The 19,437-nt window shown below is 38.4% G+C and overlaps 2 protein-coding genes across 4 annotated transcripts; both read left to right on the plus strand.

The window, feature by feature from the left end:
* The first annotated feature begins 284 nt into the window (after window positions 1-284).
* On the plus strand, window positions 285-18,442 carry LOC127661160 (gastrula zinc finger protein XlCGF7.1-like). Of its 3 annotated transcripts, XM_052151754.1 has the most exons (3): window positions 285-344; window positions 555-1,403; window positions 18,281-18,442. In XM_052151754.1, the coding sequence occupies exon 2, from the start codon at window positions 585-587 to the stop codon at window positions 1,383-1,385; it is 801 nt and encodes a 266-aa protein (XP_052007714.1). In that variant the 5' UTR covers window positions 285-344; window positions 555-584; the 3' UTR covers window positions 1,386-1,403; window positions 18,281-18,442. The 3 variants fall into 3 exon arrangements, with proteins under 3 accessions (XP_052007714.1, XP_052007712.1, XP_052007713.1); XM_052151752.1 differs by lacking the exon at window positions 18,281-18,442 and having other exon boundaries at window positions 555-1,684; XM_052151753.1 differs by lacking the exon at window positions 18,281-18,442 and having other exon boundaries at window positions 322-402; window positions 555-1,684.
* On the plus strand, window positions 16,991-18,301 carry LOC127661161 (gastrula zinc finger protein XlCGF17.1-like). Its single transcript, XM_052151756.1, has 2 exons — window positions 16,991-17,108; window positions 17,423-18,301. The coding sequence occupies exon 2, from the start codon at window positions 17,453-17,455 to the stop codon at window positions 18,251-18,253; it is 801 nt and encodes a 266-aa protein (XP_052007716.1). The 5' UTR covers window positions 16,991-17,108; window positions 17,423-17,452; the 3' UTR covers window positions 18,254-18,301.
* Window positions 18,443-19,437: the final 995 nt, after the last annotated feature.

Genomic DNA, 19,437 nt, shown 5'->3' on the forward strand with positions numbered 1-19,437 from the left:
TGTCCAAACTTTTAACTGGTATTGTATGTAAATGTGACATAATAAAGTTGTGACATATAGTGGTCAGTATGCCTAGAGTCAGATGTAGCAGTACAATTATAAAATAGTTTATAGTATTATTATTATAATAATTATTATTATCATCGTCATAGATGACAAGTGTAGTGACACAACAGCCCAGTAGATGGCGGTATGAAGAAAATAATTAATCTGTATTGAATTAATCTGTTGTTCCTCTCATTACCACAAGGAGGCAGTACCGTCTATATTAGTCTCGCTGCCAACTGTGAAATATAGCAGAAGGAATCACGAAAAACGGAACGTGGAAATGCCCTTTAAATAAGGTAATCGTACTGTTTATAGTTGTCCTTTTGACTGAGAGGAAATAAAAGCAACTTGCAAGTAAGTTTGCTCTTTTACAGTATATGTAAATTATCTGTGGTGAGACAAATACTTTTAAAGTATGTATATTCCTTGCTGTTTTTGTAAAGCAATAAAAAAAGTGGACTGTATGTTCATCACTGTTTACATCTGTTTGATAAATGTTTCTCTAGCTATTGAATTGAAATCCTGAAAGCATCGAAATGAAGCCTGTGACTGAAAAGGAGGTGCCAGATTGTGAACATTCACATATTGTGGGTGATCAGGGGTCAGAGTCCACCACAAATGACAAAGGTCCCACAAAGGAGGATGTAGAGATTCTGGTGCTGAACCAAGTGGAGGAATCATTTGGGTACTTTTGCCATAGACTGAAATATACAAAGAAACATATTCAGATGACTGATGAAAGTCCTTCAGATACTGATACAAACACAGAACGATCTGTCTCTGCCCCCTCGAAAAGATGTAATACACCTGATAATACGTTCAGCTGTAAACTCTGTGGCAAGGAGTTCGGCAAAAGATCAAACCTGGTTTGTCACATGCGAATACACACAGGAGAGACTCCGTTCAGCTGTGAACTGTGTGGGAAAGCGTTTCGACGTTCAGACTGGCTTAAATCACACTTCAAAATCCACATGGGTGAGAAACGTCTGATTGTGAAGCGCTTTGTTTGTGATCAGTGTGGGATGAAGTTCGATCGCTCCACCTCACTCGAAAGTCATATAAGGAAACACAATGGCAAGAGACCGTTTTCCTGCTCGCTCTGTGAGAAGATGTTCTTCAGTCCGCAAAATCTCAGCCGCCACCATCTTGATTGTCACTCTGAGAAAAAGTTTAATTGCGCCATGTGTGGACACAGTTTTGCACGCTTGGGTACATTGCAGAAACACACACGGATTCACACTGGAGAGAAACCTTTCTCCTGTTCAGAGTGTGGAAAAACATTTCCTTATAAACACTCGCTGGCAATGCATAATAAACTGCACTCAGACAAATGTTGACCTGATATTTATTGTCAGGTTAATAATTTTCAGAATAATTATACACGGCATTCTTTAAGTCTGGAAGAAAAATAAACTACCCAGTGTCAGTGTAAATAATTTGTTTATTTATAACATCTGATATAGTTCTTAATATTCTATTTTAGTCCTAGTTATATGTAATATGGCACAGATTATGAATTAAAGTTGAGTCTGTAATTTAAGTCTTGAGAATTTGTATTCATTAGTCAATTAAAAGTATTTGTCATAAATGGATGAGATACAGTTTGTTGTAAATGGTTAGAAAAATAAATGCCCTCATAAAGGTTATTATCCTCTCCAGTCACTGGTTTAGCCCCTAGAAACTCATATTTGTTCATCAAAATTACAAATTTACAAGGGTTTTTTTCCCCCATGAAAATAATTCCTTCATGCCTTAAAATGGCTTGGATATAACTCTACACCTTTGCCTCATTTAGTATGCACGAAGCTATGAATATGCAAATTAGCCCCCCGCCTCAACCACACCCCTGCAGCTCGCGCTACCTGCTCGCCTTCATCCGTTTATCTCGGATTTTCAGCTCCTTTGGTAATACATGAAGGATTCCCATTTGTTCTTTCGCAACTTTGCATCAGATGACAGAAAATGTGAACTCCGGGTGTAAGAAATGCAGCCTGTTAAAGCGGCCCAAGCCTACACCCACACAAGAGAAGCAGCCGAACAGCAAGCGAGAAAGAGAAGTTGCTTTTATCCAAAAGCGACTTACAGAGCCCTTATTACAGGGACAATCCCCCCGGAGCAACCTGGAGTTAAGTGCCTTGCTCAAGGACACAATGGTGGTGGCTGTGGGGATCGAACCAGCGACCTTCTGATTACCAGTTATGTGGTTTAGACCACTACACCACCACCACTTCCCATCAGATACCCCATCAGAATGAACCACCGCCTTAATAAATGATGTAAAAACAGGGGTAGCACATACCCTTCAGAATGAACTACCGCCTTAATAAATGATGTAAAAACAGGGGTAGCACATCCTGTCAGCTTGAGATACCCCATCAGAATGAACTACCGCCTTAATAAATGATGTAAAAACAGGGGTAGCACATCCTGTCAGCTTGAGATACCCCATCAGAATGAACTACCGCCTTAATAAATGATGTAAAAACAGGGGTAGCACATACCCTTCAGAATGAACTACCGCCTTAATAAATGATGTAAAAACAGGGGTAGCACATACCCTTCAGAATGAACTACCGCCTTAATAAATGATGTAAAAACAGGGGTAGCACATCCTGTCGGCTTGAGATACCCTTCAGAATGAACTACCGCCTTTAATAAATGTTGTAAAAACAGGGGTAGCACATCCTGTCAGCTTGAGTTACAGTGGTAGCTGGACGTGTAAATGGTGAGCTTTATGCACTTTGCTAGTTTTTAATTACTTTTATGCCATAAACCGGTGAGATTCGATACACCCTGCTACATATCTGTTCTTTGAAGTCAACATGGCAAATAATTCAAAGTCCTTGGGCTCTGGAGTTATTTATAAACACTTATGTGCTCAAGCTGGTGTCTCGGACGGGCCGGTAGACCAGGGACTCGGTTTGGACGGTGCGGTGGGAGAAATCCAGCGGCAACTGGCGAGCATGTCTGTGATGCTACCGAAAGTTGTTGCTGTAATATGCCGATCAATTACTGCAATGGAAATTAAATTCTGTAGCACGAGTTGGTTACCCCAAATTATGTATCAACAAGTACTACACTCGGTGACCTATATGAGAGTGGAGTGTTGAGATCCTTTCAAAATTTGGTTAAACTTTTAGGGATTCCCAGATCTAAGATCTATAAGAATTTACAGCTTGGCCACCAGCTCTGTACAGTTTTTGGGAGTAGTTTACACCCCCCTAAAGCAGAAGATACTCTGGGAGAGGTGATAACTGCTTTTGAGGCATCAGTGATTACTCCCTGCTAATTCAGAGTCTGGAGGACGGAGTTCAGTTTCTCTCAAGAGATTATGGGAGAAAGATCTGAACTTGGTATTGGAGGAGGTAGTGTGGACTAGGATTCTAAAAAACATCAAGTCTACATCTAGAGATGCAAGGGTTCACCTTATGCAATTCAAGATTTTACATGGAGTCTATTGGACCCCCTCTAGATTGCATAGGTTTGGTCTTAAAGACACACCACCTTCTAATGTCAATCAGAAGATGCAGACATAACCAATGTCTTTTGGGGATCCAAAAATTTTGGTTGATGATACAGAGTTTTATGTGTGGGGAATTGTGCCCTCAAATTGTATTTTGCCCCAGACTCTGTATTTTAGGAGATATGGAGGTCGTTAATTTGGAGAATAAGCACATAAAAACTTGTTCCTAACTTGTATTATGATTGCCAGACAGACTATTTTTAGGGGTTGGAAGTCGGCTGGAGCACCCCCATTTCAGGAGTGGTGTTCGGAGATGGCCAGGGTGGCAGCTTTTGAGGAAGGGGTATCCAGAAGACTGGGGAATTTAGACCTGTTTGTGGAGAAATGGGGCAAATAATGTCTTTTTTTGGAGGGCTCTCAGGGAGGGACAGTGGAGAGAGAGAGGTGTAGTGGATGTGTGTGATTATCATATTTTTAGTTTTTTGTGTCTATAATTATGTGACCAAATATGGTTAAATATTGATTCTGTTTATTAATGTTTTGTTGTTCTAGTTTAATAGATTAATCAATACAAACATGTTAATAACAAACAAACGTCCTGGGAGAGTAACAAAGAGCAACCCAATAATCAAGAAGTGAAACAACAGATCAGATAAAAAAAAATAAAATGCTATAATTTGCAATGGGTGCAATTATATTCTATTGGCAGCTCCTCTGCAGTCGTGACATCAGGGATGCAGGTTAAGTGTTCCCACCTTGAACACAAATTGCACTGCACCTATAAAGAGTCAAGTGAATGAAATCAACAATACATCAAATTAAGTTTATACTGTGAACATGGTGAATCTATGTGTCATTTACCATGGTAAAGCGGTCAGAGATATCATTGCATGGGTTTATTTTGTTACAGGCTGTGCAGAGGGCATTAACATTACCTTGTGGGATAAAGAGAGGGGTATTTACCAAAAATACTTTATCACTACGATCCACTTTATCCGGTGGTTAAATTGGCTGTTGTAGGGAGGGGGAGCCCTTATTTACGGTGAATGGACGTCATTCAAAATCCCGCCGTAAAATTACTTAATGTATTTTTACACCAAAGGGGCTCTTTTTCCAGTATTAATGTGTAAGGTAGGGTTGAGTAGTTATTCAAACAAAGACAAATACTTTACAATTCACTTATTTTATTATAATTTTTTATCTTGAATGTCAACAGGCAGGCAACTGATTTCACCCTCGGAAAATTTATGAAATGAACATGTTTGAAAATATTGCAAGCCAGAGACGAATATGTAAATGTATTTTTTATTTGTGCAGTTTAGAAACGTTGAAGTCCCTTCGCACCTGTATGTTAATGTAACTCTTGCAGTAATTATTTATCATATTCATGCAGCCTGTGTTATTCTGTTGAGTGTTGAAAAACCATCGAGGAGAAACGCATCCTGACACTTTTAGCATTTAAACGGGTAAAGTTTTAGAAGGAAAATAAAATAAATAAATAAATTAAAAAAAGAGTAAACTTAGCGAGAAACATTAAACGTTCTATAAAGTTTTTTTTATTATTATTAGTAAAACTGAATAATAAATTAACAGGGAAGTAGAGTTGGAAAACAAATTATAATCTCCGTCTTTATTGCGTTTTGTAATGCCTGATAGAAAAGTATCTATCTTTGTAGAGCAATACAATACTTTAGGCAATTGCAGAATAGTCCCATTATTCACAGATACACTTCAGAAAATTGAGTACACAACTTATTTCTGGGCTTAAAAGTTACAAAAACCAAATCAATGCAGAACATTGTATCTCAAAAGCAATACAATGTGGCCCCCCATGCACTACTTAAAAGCCCGATGTGGCCCCTTTACCAAAATAGTTTAAAATGTTAATAATTACACACAATCACCTTTACAAATTTGTTTCAGGATTTTACACGAGTAAGAGTAACTGTTGTATTTTGACAAAATATTTCAGTTTCATATGAAATAATCTAAAGGTAAAATCTATTAGACATCAACAGTGGCAGTTTAAAGTTTCAAGATGTGTTTCAGCTAGTATTTATTTTTCATAAATACATTAATTTATTATGTATTATTATTATTACTATTATTTAAGACTAGCACACTGACCTAACCATGGTAATGAGGAGCCTTTCCTTCTGTGTAATATGTGTATAAATATGTAATATTAACAAATGGGATAATAATGGGCTCATGTAAGTACAGACAGGAGCAGTCTGGCCTCACTGTCGTGCACCTACAGTATATGCAAACTGTTAATAATCAATATTACTTTAAATGCTCACGCAGCTGATGTTATTATTCATTTAGTAGTTCATTTAACATGTAAACTAACATGCTTTAGTTATATAACATTGTGGCAGCGGGGGCGTGGTCAAGCGCCCGTCCGGGAGAGAAAAGCGGTAAGAGCGCTTACACCTGAGCTAAATTATGTCTAACACCTGTGTCTAATTTCAGTGAGCACGGGGAGAGCGGCATAAAAAGGCAGCGAGAGGGCCTCCAGGGGGAGAGAGAGATGACAAGCAAACTCATTGTATTGCATTGCATTGTATTGTATTGTATTGTATTGTGTGTGTGATAGTAATATTGTAAGAAACAAAGTGAATTAAAAAGCTTACCTTGTGGTGAAGACCTGTTTCCTGTCCTCCTTGTGAGAAGTATTACAAACATGTTATAGTTACATGCTATTTTTATATTCGATCGCTCTAGCCGTTAGCGGGTTTCCATGGTAACGTCGCTGTTATGCTTAGAATTGTGACAGTTTTCCCTTGATGGTTGTGGGCGGGGTGCCGAACCAGCGATTAATGCATTTATGACGTCTTCTAATTCCATGTAGCCTGGGTGTCTCTGTGTAGTCTTGCTAATTATTCAGTCTCATATGCCATGTATTTGCCAGCAGTCAGGAGAAGAAAAATAATTTAAGTGGAATAACAATATTTGGTGCTGAAGGAGACGGAGCTGAGCTCCGGCAGGGTGTGTTGTGGACCTGAGGAGGTGGAGCTGCGCTCCGGTCCAATTTAACCTCTGACTTTATCAATACATTGTGCTTGGTTATGGAACCTTGATAATAAAGAAACATCAGCAATGCCAAGTATATGCTGATGAAGAATACAAAAAGGACTTCTACAGACCATCATATCAGCTTCCAGAAATTACTTTAAAAGGCGATTGTGAATTTTACGGCAAATACACTTACCGATATGCTCAATTATTGTGCATGCTATACAATTTCTGGACATTTCCACAGATTTTGGATCCGTCTGGACATTGAGAGCTGTTCCTTTAGGTAATCCTCTGCAAACAAACAAAAAGAAGTTAAGCAAGAACATTATTAAATATACTGTAAACCAAATCTTTGCTGATTTTTAAATACTTAGTTTTAAAAGTAGGGAAACAAAGACTCCACAGCTGCTCCCCTCCATCTGTTGCTCATGTTGTAAACTATGTGTAGTCCAAGTAGCAAGCATCATATTGTGACTTTGCATGTTTAAATATTTAACCTTTAAAAGCAAATATTTTATATTTGAGAGCGCAGGTAAATTTTGATAGACACCTATAAATGATTTACTGCTTATGAAAAGTGAATCTTAAAGATGCAATAATTTGTTTTGCCTTAGAAACTGTTTAGGTTTCACTGACCAATTTGAAAGTGGTCTTGGACTTATACTAACACCTATTATTTCATGGCTGTCTGGAATCCTCAATTCTGATTGGTCAATGGCAATCTAATGGTCTGATATGTCCTTGTAACAGCCTGAGAAAGACATATCAGACCGGTCACTCGGGTACTGCCTGCCATCTTTACTGCTTCTCGGATCTTTGCATTCTCTTCAAGTAAGCGAATCAAACATTAACTCAAATTAATGTTTCATGTGCATTTATTAATTAATTTGGCAAGTAGTCTTATAACAGGCTCAAAAAGTTAGATAGTCATTTTCATCAAATTCACAGCAAAAAAACTCAGAGGTGGGTTCAAGCAGTTCAACTACATATATGTTCTCACATAATTTCAACGCAGATCAATGTTTCATGAACATGTATTTGTTTATTTGCAAGTAGTCTTGTAAAATGCGGAATAATTAAGAGTCAGATGGCCATTTTTACAGAAAAAACCCAAAAAGAAATCCGACACGAACCTGAGGCGGATATACTTTAAGCTGTTCAGCAATTTATAATTACATAACCTTGCACTGCTTGCCGCTGTTCAGCTAACATTTCTTTTGCGTCCCCTTTTTTGTGTCCTTCCTTGTATGGTTTTACAAGGTTTAAATTGTATGTGGTTTTCAAAACAAGTCCTTCCTGATATTTTAGTACAACCGCCCAGAAAAGTCTGGCTGGAGTCTAACCCCCCCCCCCCCCCCCATAATTTTTGTCGTGCATTAAAGAGTAAAACCTTGTTACAACATTGAAAGTAGTTTTTTTTTTGCAAGCGTTTTATATAGGCCTCCTGTTGCTTTTTCTGGGATTTCACTATATTTTTACTTGCCCTTTCTTTAACAAGTTCTACTTGTTCTGCTCTGTGTAGTGTCTTGCTTTGTTTAATGAACGAAAACACACATACACAGGAAGAGTTGTTCTCGAAAATGCGGTTTACTCTGTGTTAACACTTCTTCCGTATCACGTAATCCTACATGCTTACATCACAGTCTGACGTTAAACAGAAAACATGGACCAGGAGTTATACGTAAACACTACATTCCTCCCTTATTCAAAATGAAGATGTACCTACAGCATAAGATTTAAAGTATGCCATATTGTGTACAGTATAATCAAAACGAAAATGAAAAAAAACAACCTAAGATTAAGGTCCTTAAGCTATCATTGTTGGAACATGTCACAACCTGAAAACAGGAACAGTTAGCCAAATAAAATGAATACTTGTGGACCATTGTTTGAATCATGTTGAAAACAACATTTTACATTTCCTCAATGAAATATCGTGGTGCCCTGCGATTTGGTCTCAGGTCGTATCGAGGGGTATGTGAAAAGTCAGAGTGTCTTGGATCGGCGGTAGTGTGCCGTGTGCTTCGTGGTACATTGTCCTGAAACACATCAGAATTTGGAGCTTGTCCTCTGACGTCGTCTTCGTCATCAGAGATTTTGTTCTGCTCAACTGAGAGATGAGATGGGAGTCTTTTGAAAAATTAGGAATTTCCTGAACGACTTGCTGTTACCATTGACCCTTTTACCTTGATTACCTTGTAGGGTTTTATCTCATATGGAGTCGTCAACTTTCCTGTCGAGGGTTGTCGGCAGAGTACAACGTCACCTGTCTTGATACTGGATTCTTTTGCTCTGTTCCGAAGATCTGCATACCTTTTCATCCGTTGCTTAGCAACGTGATCAATGTCGCTGAGGTCAGTTTTTGGTGTGTCTTGTGGATTTGAAGGTAATGTGGTATTAATCTTTCTTCCGAACAGTAGTTCTGCTGGAGGCTTTTGGGTGGTCCCATGTGGTGTTGCTCTGTAATTTCTTAGGAAACTATACAGGCACTGCTTCCATGGTTTACCTTCTGCATTGCTGGTCATGACTGTCTTTTTAAGTGTTCTAATGAATCGTTCTACTTCTCCGTTCGCTTTAGGCCAGTACGGGGTTATCTTTCTGTGTTTGAAACCAAGATATGAACTGAAATCTGCAAAACAGTGACCATTGAATGGTGGGCCATTATCAGTTTTGACTGTCCTGTGTATGCCAAAAGCCGAGAATATCTTGTCCAGTTTGGGAATCACAGCAGTTGCTGCTGTAGACTTGACTATCTCCACTTCTGGATACCTGGAATGATCATCAACTACTACCAGCAAATAGTCACCAGAAGGAAACGGACCAGAAAAATCCACAGAGACCTCTGACCATGGTTCTATTGGCAGATCAGACATGTTGAGGGGTTCCAAGTGATGCTGGAGCGTGGCTGCTTGACATGGAACGCATCCTTTCACAGCTTTTTCCACTTCTGCATCGATACCAGGGAACCATACCTTTTCTCTGACCAGCTGTTTAGTCTTCACGATGCCCATGTGTCCTACGTGTGCAAGTTGGATGCTTTTTGATACAAAGAGGCAGGTAAAACAAGTCTATTCCCTCTGAGGACAATGTCTTGTGACGCGTTAACTGTGAGCTCATGTCTCAGCTTATGAAATGCCTTCAGTTTTGCGTGGCATGCGCTTGACATGGTCTGCTTCAAATGTGTCCAGGCTTTACCTTTCAACTCTTTTATCACTGTTTGTAGGACAGAGTCTTTCATCGTTTCATGACGTACTTCATCTAAAGTCATTGCTTTTGGAACTGTGTTGTCAATTATGAAGTTGACGTGTCTTTCTGCATTTTCTGAACAGTTGTCCGTGTGTTGTCCATCCACAGGATGCCTTGACATGTAATCGGCAGGATTGTCTTTTCCGGGCTTGTATTGGACTGTGAATGTATATTGTTGCAGTCTCAGTCTCCAGCGTTCAAGTCTGGCTGGTGAGCATGCTCGAGGGTTATTGAAAATGAGCTCTAGCGGTTTGTGATCCGTAATGACTGTGAAGTGTGAACCATAGAGATATAAGTGGAAATGTTCACATGCCCATATTATTGCTAGAGCTTCTCTCTCGGTTTGCGAGTAGCATTGTTCTACAGCTGTGAGCGCTCTACTGGCATACGCAATGGTTTTGTTACCGGAATTGTCTTTGTCTGGCTGACTTAGTATGGCACCAAGACCAACCGGACTTGCATCAACAAGTAGTGTGGACTTCTTCTTTTGATCAAAGTACGCCATTGTAGCATTCTGGATAAGTTGAGATGTAAGCTTGTCCAGTGCTGCTTGATGTTCCGGCCCCCAATTCCATGAGTGGTCTTTCCGGATGAGTTCACGCAATGGCTGTGTGGTTGTTGCGTAGTCTTGAATGAACCGAGAACAGTATGTTGTCATTCCGAGCAGACTGCGTAATTCGGACACATTCTGTGGGGCTGGGAGGTTCTTGATGGCTGTTATCTTCTTTGGATCTGCAGAAATTCCTTTGTCTGAAAACACATATCCAAAGAAGTCTAGTTTTGTCTTACTGTACTCACACTTATCTTTGTTGAGGGTGAGATTTTTCTCTCTAAGTCTCTTGAATACCGCTTACAGACAGGCGTTGTGTTCGTCTCGCGATTTACCAAAAACTATGATTTCGTCACTCATGTTTTTGACGTTTGGGATGCCATGAATGACTTGTTGAATCGTGTTTTGAAACACCTCAGCTGCTGAACTAATCCCGAAATTCAAACGAGTGTACCTCCAGAGACCTGCATGAGTCGTGAATGTTGTTATATACCTGGAATCAGGATTTAGTTCAAGCTGATGATATCCAGCATTCAGATCTAGTTTTGTGAAGAGTACAGCTCCTTTTAAGTCGTGTATCAGATCATCCACCGTCGGGGTGATATGACGTTCTCTTTGAATGGCGCAATTGGGCATTCTCATATCCACGCATATGCGCACTCTGTCAGGATTTTTGGGTTTTGGTGCAACAACTATCGGTGATACCCATGGTGTCGGGCCGCTGACTTTTTCAATGATACCTTGTTGTTCAAGTTTTTCAAGTTCTTGCTCCACTTTCTTTCTGATATGGAATGGAATTCGTCGGTGTGGTTGCACTGTAGGCTTTACGGACTCATCTATGTGCAACTTCACTTGAAAATCTTTCAGCTTTCCGATTCCTTCAAAAAGGTCTTTGTATTCTTCGAGTAATTGATTCACAGTGGGAGCTTCAGCTGGTTTGTCCGACACTGCACTGACTATTTGAAGAATTCCAAGTTCTGTTGCAGTGTTGTAGCTCAGCAGAGAACCTGAGTGACCATCAATCACATAGAACGTGGCTGCTGTGTCCGTGCTGTTGAAACAGACTTTGGCTTGAAATTTTCCTTTCAGTGGAAGAGGAGTGGAAGAGCCATATGCGAAAATCTTTGCATCTGATGGTTTTAATGTGATCTTTTGTTTTATTTTGTGATATGCAGTGTCATCAACAATATTTACGCTTGCACCAGAATCGATGATGACCTTCACTGGCACTCCTGCGATCTCCACTTGTGACTGGGGTTGTTGTTGCGAATGTTGAACTGTGTGTATGACATATACATAGTCTTCATCTGAACTCGCTGACATTTCAGGGAGTGTTTTGGACGCCATATCATTTGTATGCACAGTATTAACTTTTTGTTTGAACTGTTGAAACTTGGGCTTTGCTGGATGTGGGAAATTTGTTGTATAGTGTGTTGACCTGCAGCATTTTTGAAAATGATTCAGCTTTCCGCAGCCTTTACAGGTTTTTCCTTTTGCGGGACAGTTTCTCTGACCTCCATCGTGTGGAAAATGTCCTCCACAATTGTTGCATGTCAAACTGTCATTAGTCTTTGTTTTAAAATGTCTCTGTTTGTCTCTGTTCAGAATTTTCTTATTTATTACATGTGCTTTGAATGAGCTGGATGATTTTGCATGTATCTCCTCTATGCCAGCTGCTTGTTTATCTGCTGTTTCTTGAGCTCTTCCTGCATCTAATAATTGTTGAAGTGTCATTGTAGCATCGCGGAGTGCCATCTTGCGGAGACGCGACGAACTGCAGCTTAGGATTATCTGTGATTTGATCTCTTTGTCCACATTTGTGAACTCGCATTTTGCTGCTATCTGCCTCAATTTAGTGTGATAAGCATCCAATGTTTCATCTTCACGCTGTCTTGTTTGTCTGAATAAATATGTTTCATATTCAGGATTGGCTTTTGGACAGAAGTACGCGTCAAGCTTTCTCACCGCTGTAGCATAGTCGTCTCCCGTTTCTGGCAGCGTTTCAAAAATGTCGAACACATCGGGTCCCGCGTGATGTAGTAAGAGGGCTCGTTTCTGCTTGTCCTCCTCAATATTGAATGCTTGTAGATAATTATCGAATCGACTCTGCCATTTTTTCCATCTCGAGCCTACTGAGCTGGGTTCGGAGTGAAAATCGAACATAGGAAAATGAGGGAGAGTCGTCATCTCGCGATCCGTGCAACAGCAGTTTTGTTTTTTGATTTTCGTGTTAAACTTACATCTCGCATCACTCGTCGCCAAAATGTAGTGTCTTGCTTTGTTTAATGAACGAAAACACACACACACAGGAAGAGTTGTTCTCGAACATGCGGTTTACTCTGTGTTAACACTTCTTCCGTATCACGTAATCCTACATGCTTACATCACAGTCTGACGTTAAACAGAAAACATGGACCAGGAGTTATACGTAAACACTACACTCTGGTTTCAACAAATGATTCAGAAGTGTGGGGGAGAACAATGTGTGACAGCTAAAAGGTAAAAAAAAATAGTTAGTGCACCTTTAACATAACTCAAGTGTTAAATAATATGCAGCATATAGGTGCTGTTAGAAACTCAACTAATCATAACAACAATGCTATATTTACACTGCTAGGCTTAATGCACAAACCTTTGACACTATAAATTTTTTTCTTGTTGTCCCACTCGTTCACTATTAATTCTAATCTCATGTTACAATTAATATCTGTTAGTCTTTAACACATTGCAAACATCTATTCAGTCCTTTCTAATATTTTATATATGGCTAATTTATATTGGCACTAATAACTTTAGTTCACATTTTCAATTATGTATTTTAAGAAAATGGAAACCGTAAAGCTGCTTTGAAAAAATGTGTACTGTGGACATTTGACTTGACATTGACAGACGCATATCCAATTTTTGTCCCACTTGTTTACATTCACTATAATATAACCGTTCGTTATAAGGTTTTACATTAATATTAACACATTAATACCCTGCAAAAAGATGGAAACTAACATATCTTTCACGAACCACTTACAGAATATTCATGTAGGCTACATAATATGTGCAAACAAAGCATGAAAAATTATTCTCGTGATTTCTACACATTCGTTCTACTAACGAGCTGATGAGATTAATCAGGTGTTTGATTAAGGAGACAATGTAGTGTTGGGAAGCACTGGTCTATGACCATAAACATCACCACAAAGACTACTAACCAATTTAATATATTATGCTAGCATAAAAACGTGGTTGTTGATAAGTTATTTGTGCTAAGCAAAGTTCCATTTGAGTAGATTTCAGATATCGTTCTATCTAGAGTATTTAAAAATATATATTTAGACACCTTTTTCGAACACACGTACGCTTCAGTTATGTAAAGGTGGTGTTTAACCGTCAAAAATTCCTACCGCGTATTTGTTTCACAGAAAATGCAGAAATTATTATAATTATTGAGATTTGTATTTACCATAAAATACTATATATAATTGTTTTATTATTCAGCAAGATTTTACTTACTTTTCTCACCCAAACTCGTGATTTTAAAGGTAAGGTAGCTCAGAATTATGGGCGTGTCTTCAGATATACAATTTCCAAGCTAGAAAATGTATTGCGCATGCGCAGTGCGTGTGGGAACACATTCTGAGAGGTAGGTCAGATTGTCAGAACACCGGTCGTGTTGTCAAGGAGGAGGCAAGGGCTCGCGTTAGGTCGGCAGTGGAAAAGTTACGCAAATACAAAAATAAGAAAATCACTGACTGAAAATAGTTTAGAGAGATAGTCCAACACATAGCTTGTTCTAGTTGTCTCACAATAAGTTAATAAAAAAAAGAAATTGAAACTATCTTTTAAAAGAAACAAACGAACACACTGGACAACAGCAGCAGCCTAACACGCCAGTGCCGCTCAACCGGAATCTGATTATACTGGCAAACTCATAAAAAAAAATGGATCATAAAAGCACCATAGGAACAGTGTGGTGTATTTGATCAAGTATACATTAATCAGGTGTAATCAATGCCATTTTATTCTACAATTATTTCTGATGGTCAAGCAGGTCTTTTACTGTGTGTGTGTGTGTGTGTGTGTGTGTTTTTAGAGGCCTGTGCAGGAATAGCCTCACATATGTGCTCGCATGACTGAGCTCAACATATGTGTGTGTGCCTATTTAGTGATCTGTGCAGGTTTTCTCATGACTGCTGAAAAAATATATGTTGAGGCTCTTGCACAGGTGTCTCCTGTCAAATTCTTAAAATAATTACACTGGAGTCAAAGAATAGGATGATGGATTATAAATCAAAATCCCTGAGACTTTGAGTGATTTTTCACAAATTGGGTAGAAACTACTGCAATAGCACATGAGTATTATGGGCAACATTCCAAGACGTCTGAAGCCATTTGACAGTTTCACCATCCATTTTCCTTGTATGGAACATTTTATTTTTATGGAAGAAGGGAAATTACATAGGTTTAGAACAACATGAGGGTGAGTAAATGATAACAGAATTTCTGTCATCTTTCTGATTCTATTTTTAGAATGTTAGTGGGTTCCACAAATGTTTTTTTTTTTTTTGTTCTTCCCTCCCCTGTTTACAAGTTCTGCTGATGACGTTTCCAGTCATAACTTTGGAGTTTATTCATTTAAAGTAACAGTAAAAAATGTATACTTACTGGACATCTGCAGTATGGTCCAGATCTGAAACAGGAAGATGGGCTGGGGTCGCGAGTTGGAATCTAGGGTGTGCTAAGTGACACCATAGGTCTCCTGCAACCCGCCTGGTTGTTAGGGAGGGTAGAGTCACATGGGGTAACCTCCTCGCGGACGCTATAATATGATTCTCAGTGGGGCGCGTGTTGAGTTGTGCGCGGAAGCCACAGAGAATTGCGTGAAGCCTCCACACGGGCTATGTCTCCATGGTAACGTGCTCAACAAGCCACGTGATAAGATGCTGGGGGGGTTGACAGTCTCAGATACAGAGGCAACCCGGATTGAGGTGAGTCACTACGCCACCACGAGGACATTTGGAATTGGGGAGAAGAAGGACAAAAAAGAAGAAAGATCTGAAACAGGAAACCAAATATTTCTTAGACGATTGTGGCTTAATGTTGATTCACACTCAAATAAAACTAGGTAAATATAAATAAATAAAATATAAACTGCAACTGCAAACTTTGGGCAATGACAGAACAAAAAGTAACTTTTATCAGTTCTGTAAAAGTGGCCAAAGACACCTAGTTTCTTTTTATAAAGAATTATATTAAGTAGAGATTGAAATTAAGAAGAGAAAAACTTTTATATGAACTGAATAATTTAGCTTTTCCCCAAATTAAGAATAATAGTGTTATAAATAATAGAAAGGGCAAAACTAAATAAATAACTTAACAAAATGAAGAAAAACCTTGTTTAAAATCTATAAATTCATGTCTCGTGATAATGATATAAAAATATTTTTTTAATATGGACGTTTCGACATATACAACTATAACAACTAATCTAGTGTTTTGCAGATGTGTGTCAGGCTCAATCATATACATAAAATCAAAAGATTAAAAAAAAAAAATTGTATTTTGGTCCTATAATCGGTTTACCTCGGACCAGAGACTAATTAGCCTGAGACGGACACTGGCATTAAAATTAATGGGAGAAATTGGAGAAACAAACGGCCAACGGGTGTCGAAAAAGAAGGCCCGCCTTACAAGTAAAAGAGCCTTTTAAATAAAGTCATCACCTGTCAGAGAACGCACATACGCATTAGATGAACCAGTCTGAAAAATAGCATTTTCTATTAGCGTGATCTGAGCTAAAGAAGCACAATTTATGTTAACATTGTTGTCCTTTGTCTTTGAAGACTGTAGTGTACAGCTTTGTATGAAATCTTCAGTTTTTTGACAATTTCAAGCATTGTATAGCCTTCATTCCTCAAAAAAATGATTGACTGATGAGTTTCTAGAGAAAACTGTTTCTTTTTTACCATTTGTTGACCTAAAAAATATCTTAAGACATGCCAGTCTATTGCATACTGTGGTAACTCAAAAACAAACACAAAGACAAAGTTAAGCTTCATTTAATGAACCAATGTTTAATATAATGACCAGTGATTTTCTAGTACCAGATTAGCAATTTAGCATGATTTCTCAAGGATAAGGTGCTGGAAATTGGCCTGCCTAGATTTTATACAAAAAAATTACTCTTTTCAAATTGTGATGGTGCTGTTTTTTACACCAGTAATGTCCTGAATATACTTTGTGATCAGTTGAATGCCACTTTGGTGAATTAAAGCACTGATTTCCTTCAGAAACAGAAAAATCTGTACATTATCCAAAACAAAAATTCAAATCACGTGTGTCCAAACTTTTAACTGGTACTGTATGTAAATGCAAATGTGACAGAATAAAGTTGTGACATATAGTGGTCAGTATGCCTAGAGTCAGATGTAGCAGTACAATTATAAAATAGTTTAGAGTATTATTATTATAATAATAATTATTATTATTATCGTCATCATAGATGACAAGTGTAGTAACATAATAGCCCAGTAGATGGCGGTATGAAGAAAATAATTAATCTGTATTGAATGAATCTGTTGTTCCTCTCATTACCACAAGGAGGCAGTACCGTCTATATTAGTCTCGCTGCCAACTGTGAAATATAGCAGAAAGAACACTGAGCGATATATATACATCAGTGAGAAGGAATCACGAAAAACGGAACGTGGAAATGCCCTTTAAATAATGTAATCTTACTGTTTATAGTTGTGCTTTTGACTGAGAGGAAATAAAAGCAACTTGCAAGTAAGTGCTTTAACATTAATTTGTTCACCACATTTGTTCTGATCGAATTTGTAACGTTTTCCCAACTCTGAGCAAGTGAATTAAAAGATGAGAAATAACATGAAAATGATCATGAATAATTTTTGGGTTAAAATATATACATGAAAAAGGGCAAGGGAAACGTTTAGCTCTTTTACAATATATGTAAATAATCTGTGGTGAGACAAATACATTTAAAGTTTGGATATTCCTTGCTGTTTTTGTAAAGCAATAAAAAAGTGTCCTGTTGCTTCAGTTCATCACTGTTTACATCTGTTTGATAAATGTTTCTCTAGCTATTGACTTGACATCCTGAAAGCATCGAAATGAAGCCTGTGACTGAAAAGGAGGTGCCAGATTGTGAACATTCACATATTGTGGGTGATCAGGGGTCAGAGTCCACCACAAATGACAAAGGTCCCACAAAGGAGGATGTAGAGATTCTGGTGCTGAGCCAAGTGGAGGAATCATTTGGGTACTTTTGCCATAGACTAAATTATACGAAGAAACCTATTCAGATGACTGATGAAAGTCCTTCAGATACTGATACAAACACAGAACGATCTGTCTCTGCCCCCTCGAAAAGATGTAATACACCTGATAATACGTTCAGCTGTAAACTCTGTGGCAAGGAGTACCGCCACAGTTCAAACCTGGTTCGTCACATGCGAATACACACAGGAGAGACTCCGTACAGCTGTGAACTGTGTGGGAAAGCGTTCGAACGTTCAGACTGGCTTAAAGCACACTTCAAAATCCACATGGGTGAGAAACAACAGAGAGATAAGCGCTTTGTTTGTGATCAGTGTGGGATGAAATTTTATTGCTCCACTTTACTCGAAAGTCATATAAGGAAACACAATGGCGAGAGACCGTTTTCCTGCTCCCTCTGTGAGAAGACGTTCTTCAGTCTGCAAAATCTCAGCCGCCACCATCTTGAGTGTCACTCTGGGAAAAAGTTTAATTGCTCCATGTGTGGACACAGTTTTGCACGCTTGGGTACATTGCAGAAACACACACGGATTCACACTGGGGAGAAACCTTTCTCCTGTTCAGAGTGTGGGAAAATATTCCGTTATAAATACTCACTGGTAATGCATAAGAAACGGCACTCAGACAAAAGCTGACCTGATAGGAGTAATATTTACTGTCAGGTTAATAATTTTCAGAATAATTACACGGCATTCTTTAAGTCTGGAATAAAAATAAACTACCCATTGTCAGTGTAAATAATTTGTTTATTTATAACATCTGATATAGTTCTTGATATTCTATTTTAGTCCTAGTTATAATATGGCACAGATTATAAATTCATGTTGCGTCTATAATTTAATTATTGAGAATTTGTATTCATTAATCAATTAAAAGTATTTGTCATAAATGAATGAGATACAGTTTGTTGTAAATGATTAGAAAAATAAATGCCCTCATAAAGGTTATTATCCTCTCCAATCACTGGTTTAGCCCCTAGAAACTCATCTTTGTTCATCAAAATTACACATTTACAAAAAAAAAAAAAAAACATCATAAAAGCACCATAGGAACAGTGTGGTGTATTTTATCAAGTATACATTAATCAGGTGTAATCAATGCCATTTTATTCTACAATTATTTCTGATGGTCAAGCAGGTCTTTTACTGTGTGTGTGTGTGTGTGTGTGTGTGTGTGTGTGTGTGTGTGTGTGTGTGTGTTTTTAGAGGCCTGTGCAGGAACAGGAATAGCCTCACATATGTGCTCGCATGACTGAGCTCAACATATGTGTGTGCCTATTTAGAGGTCTGTGCAGGTTTTCTCATGACTGCTGAAAGAATATATGTTGAGGCTCTTGCACAGGTGTCTCCTGTCAATTTCTTAAAATAATTACACTGGAGTCAAAGAATAGGATGATGGATTATAAATCAAAATCCCTGAGACTGAGTGATTTTTCACAAATTGGGTAGAAACTACTGCAATAGCACATGAGTATTATGGGCTACATTCCAAGACGTCTGAAGCCTTTGATAGTTTCACCATCCATTTTCCTTGTATGGAACATCTTATTTTTACGGAAGAAAGGAAATTACATGGGTTTAGCACAACATGAACAATTCTGTAAATGATAACAGAATTTCTGTCATCTTCTGATTCTATTTTTAGAGTGTCAGTGGGTTCCACTGTTTCCATAGCAGTCATGTAGACAAACATTCCCAGGACACACTGCTCAAATGCCTCTAGGCGGTGGGCCGAGTCCGTCTATCTCGTTTAGTTTTTGATTTGATAGTTACCCAGCAGCTGTCTGGCTCATTTTTTTTATTTGTCTGTATGAATAATT

This window comes from Xyrauchen texanus, chromosome 20, assembly GCF_025860055.1.
Source record: "Xyrauchen texanus isolate HMW12.3.18 chromosome 20, RBS_HiC_50CHRs, whole genome shotgun sequence".
Classification (NCBI taxonomy): Eukaryota; Metazoa; Chordata; class Actinopteri; order Cypriniformes; family Catostomidae; genus Xyrauchen; species Xyrauchen texanus.